Source organism: Cherax quadricarinatus, chromosome 28 (assembly GCF_038502225.1).
Source record: "Cherax quadricarinatus isolate ZL_2023a chromosome 28, ASM3850222v1, whole genome shotgun sequence".
Lineage (NCBI taxonomy): Eukaryota > Metazoa > Arthropoda > Malacostraca > Decapoda > Parastacidae > Cherax > Cherax quadricarinatus.
In genome coordinates, this window is record NC_091319.1 from 1053693 (window position 1) to 1059692 (window position 6000).

Below are 6000 nucleotides of genomic sequence, written 5' to 3' on the forward strand. Positions count from 1 at the left end.
CTTGTGATATTTATTCGAGAGCCATTCAATTGTTTTACAGCTTAATTTATTCTGTACTATGGCACTCAATAACCAGTCTGATTCCTTCAGATTATTTTTATTACTTAAGTTTTGAGAGTGCTCTCCAGTTTAACTCTAAACTGCTGTAAACCTTTGTAAGTGTGATCCGGAGATTTTAATTAACAATGATATTCACTAGATCCAACCTACTTTGTTCTGTATTACCATAAGTGACTTTCAACAAGTTAACTGCTTCCTTGTAAGAGTCATCTACATTGGGAAAGGCTTGTATGAGTATGTGAGCATCTCCTCTTACCTGTCCTTTGAGGTAAAATAATTTAGTTACACAGGCTAGATCATTCCTGTCATGCACAGCTGCTTTAAAAATTTACCAAAATTCCTCCCAATTTTCTTCAGGATTAAACACAGGCAAACACAATTCTGGGAGTTTTGGCAAAGACATATTTGTTGGAGCAGACTGATTAACTGCCTGGTTTACACATTTTAATTTATTCAAGGCCTGACTTTTACAAGAAAGAATCCTTTCCTCTAATTCATAATACTGATTAATCATGAGATCTACTTCAGTCTCATTTACACAGTTTACTAACAAATCTCCTTCATATTTGTTGTAATATAATTTGTATGAATCATATCTATTACCTAAAGCATCTAAATACAATTTTAAATCATCAGTATTCACAGTTTCTTGATTCATTATTTCCAAACATTTATTATATGCCTTGGTTACATGACCATTTCTAGCTTGCAATGATGCTTTCTTTGCTCTATATTCCATGTTTGTCTTCTATATTAATTTCCTCATTTTCAGCCATGATGAAATGTATTAAATTCAACCCAATCAATAACACTGAATACAACTTACAACACTGATACAACTTACCTTTGAATAAATCCCAGCTACTTGAGCTGAGCAATTACATGTAAAAAATTATATAAATTTTAAATGTACATTAATACAAACCTTTAGCCAGCCTTGGCTGGCTATTAATATTATACAAATTAATATTATACAAATTAATAAATCCTTGCTAGAATTTGGCATAGCAAATTAATATTATACACATTAATATTAGTTACACTTGGCTTATCAATTACACATACACTGATATAAATCTTGGCCAGAATTATCTTATCAAATTAATATTATACAAATACATTAATATAAATCCTAGCCACTTTGGCTTTGCAAAATTAATATACACATTAATATAATTAGCTACACTTGGCTTATCAATTACACATACACTTATACACATTAATATAATCTTTAGCCACACTTGACTTATCCAAATTAATATTGTAATAATTATAATCCACTACACATTAAGTAAATTTGTGAGCTTAAGATCCACCTCTTTCTGTTATTTCACATATAATTATTAAGTAATTAACTAATTAATGACTTCACTAATTACATCCGGTTTGAAGGACCAACAGGCAAATTAAATGTGGAAAATTGCATTTATCTGTATGTATCATTATGTACATAATAAATGAACATAGATAATTATTATTTATCAGTTAGACAAGTAGGAATTTGGGACACCTAGGTCACAAATATCCCCCTTCGTTGCCTACCACTGTCATATCCACAAGTTGCTCTGGACCTATTAATTACCAATGAAAAATACATCACCAGGAATGCTGGTAAATATATTAATTTTTGGACTTATATTAAATTAAAAAATGATTATATATAAACACATATACATAACAGAAGGAGAATATCTAAAAATCATAACACTCGCCAATTTAACTGGAGATTAAGTTGTATCATACTCAGAAAACCTCTGTCTATACATGAAAATAACTGGCCAGAGTTATAACATAACAGACTTATCTGAGGTTCCTGGAGCTGTCTTGTCCAGTCGCCTGATATCTCAAGTTATGCAGGAATGCACATCCAACAATTTCGCCTCCTATTTGAGAGGTGTCAGCCCAGTTTTTAACCTCTAGAACACGAAAATTCCTTCCCATTACACTAACGTTGTATCCAATTCAAATTAACAATGGCGATTCACCTCCCCAGCCGCAGGTTTCCCATTTTCGATAACATACTTGTTATAAAAATACAATATAGGGCATCTATTTACCTATAAATTACCGTATTTCCAGAAAATATATACAGTATTTTCTACATTAGTAATATTATATGAACCTCACTATTACGTTCATACAAGTAATTTGATTAGAGGGCAACCGAGTAGAACTGCTTACATTTTGTTGCACCTCTGAGGTATGTGGGAGTTTTGGAAATTCTAGGTCTCTTAAGAATCTCCCCTCCGGCACCCACAATCTTCTGTACATGTATATCGGGACCTAAAATATTTAAATTACATTTGAACATCATAACCAGTAAATTCTGGTACTAATATTTACGTTAAAGGTGGACTGTATAATCTGAAGTGGACTTGCAGAAGGGGGATGGATACACATATACAATACGTATTATGAAAATAATTAAATGTTTATTATTATTACTTAGCAAATTTTCTTTGGAGGTCGCCTGATACAACTAACCACCCACAACCCCTGCCTAGATATGAGGAACCTAATTGGCCAGTAGTTCTACATACAAAGGGCAGTTTACTTAGCTATGGGTGTTGATGGTTCCTTATATTCCCCTTTCACTATTTAATTTCGAAGTCCTGCCAAGTCTGTCATAACTTCAGCAGGACGATAATCCCGATTTGTCTTGCTCCTATTTGGGAGGCTTGAACCCCATTAAGCCTCTGGAAACGCCGAAGAAGTCCCACAAATTACAATGTGATCTCGTTACTCGATTTCAGTATGACGAACCTCTTATTTCACCAATTTTCCGTTATTGTAGTGGTTTCTTCACTATTTTCTTCCCGCTTCACAGTGTAGTGTATCACCGCATTATTTGCTGCTCGTCTGAGGCCGTTTCACCACAATTTGTCCTCGATGAAGCTTGATTTAATTCGGCGGATTTTATTAACCGACTTCTCTGAATCTCCATTATTTTGTACAAAATTACACATGCTGACTTCCGAAAAATTCTAAATTTTCAACACCCTTCCCTTTCCCCTCCCTTCCCCCGTCCACCGTTCCCTCTTCTCCATACGGCCTTAGACGATATTCCTAAGTTAAGGAAAAAAGGATTGTTGTCAGTCAGATTCCGTTAGGACCTTGGTGGTGTTTTGCCGTTTAAATTTAATCCTTTGGGGGATGTGCTGGGCCACCCTCCGGGTCCAGCCTCCTGCGTTCTTACATGGCTCACTGTACACTCAGACACCCTGGCCTAATACGCTCCTGTTCAGCCTGTGGTTCAAAAAAAAAAATCGAAGAGTCTACCTGGTTATCTTAATTCCACACGTGGCACAAGGATGAGGAGTTTCTTACCCGAGCCATGTTAGTGTCACGGGAACTAAACAGGTAGACGCCGAGGCAAAGGTTGCTATAGCGAGCACATTCTGTAGTAAACTTTTGCCTTAGTGGCTTCATAGACAAATATCCATAGATATTGGGGTCCATGAGACCCAGCATTTGTGGTAACTGTACATTCAGTAGATAAACATAAGGACCATTTCCTTCCCTACCGTATGATTCATGACAGCACACACTGCCCAGTGCCACATATCAGAACAGGTCAATAAATGATTAGAAGATAACAATGTTGATGTTATCCAGGGGCCAGGAAACAACCCTGACCTGGATCTCATAAAAAATTATTGGAATGAAAACAAATTAATGTCATGCATGACCGATGAGATAAAAGAAAATATTAAGGAAATGAACTTTTATATCCTTTTTTATTCCACGCTTAACCACTTGAAATTAATAATCATATATGAAAACGACCATATATTAAAAAAGGTGAAATTTGGTTGTCCTTACCCTTCATGTCAATTTGGCAGTGACCCAGTATAATTTTTTTTACGGAGTTTTATGTCCCTGAAAGTGGTGAGCCCAATAGACTAGTAGCAAGTTATATAGGGTTCTGCAGGACATGGATGTTTGGCCGCCCTCCTTCAACAAGAATTATCACGGAAATGAATCTGTTGATTCAGGATCTGGAACACTCATCTCACCGCACTCTATTCCACTCGCGTGTATCGAGTCTCGGGGGCTGGGATTATGGAATACGGGGATACCTTTATCGAATAGCACAGAGACCGAAGTACATCTGGTTTTTAAGTTCCTGCCGGATTTCACCCAGGAAGACGTAAATGAGACCTCGGCAATTAATATTTATGGAGAACCTGAAGAAAATAATACCACAGTCGCTAGGGGCATAGTTATCAAATAAACAGGCAGATTAAAGTAAAAAAAAGTCTAAGCTCTGACTTAACTGTTTTTAAGGGTATTTAAAGCGTGTGAGATGGAACTTGCTGGGCCGCTGAGGTCTGGGCTTGAAATGAGCTGAGGCAGGATAATTCCCATCCTGAAAAGAAACACTTCTGAAACTCTCTCCTTGTATACACAGGTAGCATGGTGTATGTGGGGTCGCTGCCTGGGTATGTGATGGCTGGGTGGCTGGGACGTCAGCTGGGGCGCCGCTGGTCCATGGTAGTGGCCACCATGCCAGGACTCCTCGGCTGGATGCTCATTGCTCTCGCCCACAACACTCACATGATCATCGTCGGCAGGTTAGTCTTGGCTTTCCCAGCTTTCGACATGACGTATCCTTAGACTCTTATGTTAGTTACTCATACAGGTAGGGATTTCAGAGTATGCGAATTGATTAGTCAAAACGTGTGCTGCTTTTCCAAATAAAATTACCAAACTTGGATAAATAATTTACGAATCTGAGAATAGGCTGTTGTCGACAACGTTCAATGACCCTTCACAGGGGTTATCATATTCGTAAGTAATAATGATAGTTAACGTCATTATTTTTAGACAACCTAATTTGACAGGAAATAGTTGAAATGAAGGAAAAAATTACTTAAGATCAAGAAACAAAATATTTAGCTTTTTATTTAATAAGTTCTCACCTAATGTAACCTGTGATACTTATTTCTTCAGGTTCTTGTCAGGCGTTGCCATGGGTCTGGCGACGGTGTCTGTGAGGATATACTTGGCTGAAATCTCCGACACAGAGATCAGAGGAGCGGCTGGTATGATAGCCTCGGTGATGCTTGAGTTGGGTGGTCTAGCCACTATCTGCTTGAGTATGGTGCTGCCATGGTACCATCTTGCTTTCGTAGTCATTGCAATCCTTCTCACCTTTTGCATTTTAATTGCACCATGCCTGCCTGAGAGCCCTACTTACCTGGCCATCAACAACAAAGATGAAGAGGCACACAAAGTTTTGGTGAATCTGAGGGGTCATTACATCGACGTGGACAAAGAAATCGCCCTCCTAAAGGAGCAGAATAAGCAGGTTGAGGGCCGCACTAACTGGGATCCTCTCCTCAAGCCCTTTGTTCTGAAACGTATCTTAATTGTCACGGGCATCTTCTGCATATCTAACTTCTGCGGCACCGAAGTCATCCGAGCCAATGTGACAAGGATGCTGCAGACGACAGGAATGGCTCTAAACAAGGACATTAGCACCATTTTGGTATTCGTCTTGTCCCTGTGCGGTAATTTAATCATGGTGATGACTATTGATCGCTTGGGACGCCGACGGTGTTTAGTAATATCTCTAGCGTTGCTGGTGCTTGCTTATACCGTCCTGGGTTTTACCATCTACCTCACACATCAGCCCGATCATGTCGGTGATAAAGGTGTGGAGTTCTCGCAGGATGCTGCACACAGGTAAATACTGTTACTCGTATTATTGTTACACTCTTGAAAGACATAAAATGAAGGGAGATTATTGTAGTACAAGCTGATGACGTGTATAATCAAATATAAATAGGGTGCTGATGATATCGAATACAGAAATAATCCTAAACAAATAGTTTAAATCTGATACCCGTGCTTGAAACAGAATATAGAGAAGTAACGGTGTAATTGTAAGAATGGAACAATTTGCCAAGTAGTCATCAAAACTATAGCGTCGGGAAG

General features: G+C 38.1%; 1 protein-coding gene across 3 annotated transcripts in view; it reads left to right on the forward strand.

Annotated features, from left to right (window-relative positions):
• Nucleotides 1–6000, forward strand: part of LOC128693138 (facilitated trehalose transporter Tret1-2 homolog) — a 68668-nt gene that overhangs the window by 48468 nt on the left and 14200 nt on the right. For all 3 annotated transcript variants that reach the window (XR_011392516.1, XM_070089293.1, XM_070089294.1), the window contains exons 5-6: nucleotides 4472–4634; nucleotides 5014–5748. Coding sequence is in view for 2 of the 3 variants with exons in the window: in XM_070089293.1 (XP_069945394.1) it covers nucleotides 4472–4634; nucleotides 5014–5748 (898 nt within the window). In the remaining variant the exon portion in view is untranslated. The remainder of the gene's footprint in view (nucleotides 1–4471; nucleotides 4635–5013; nucleotides 5749–6000) is intronic.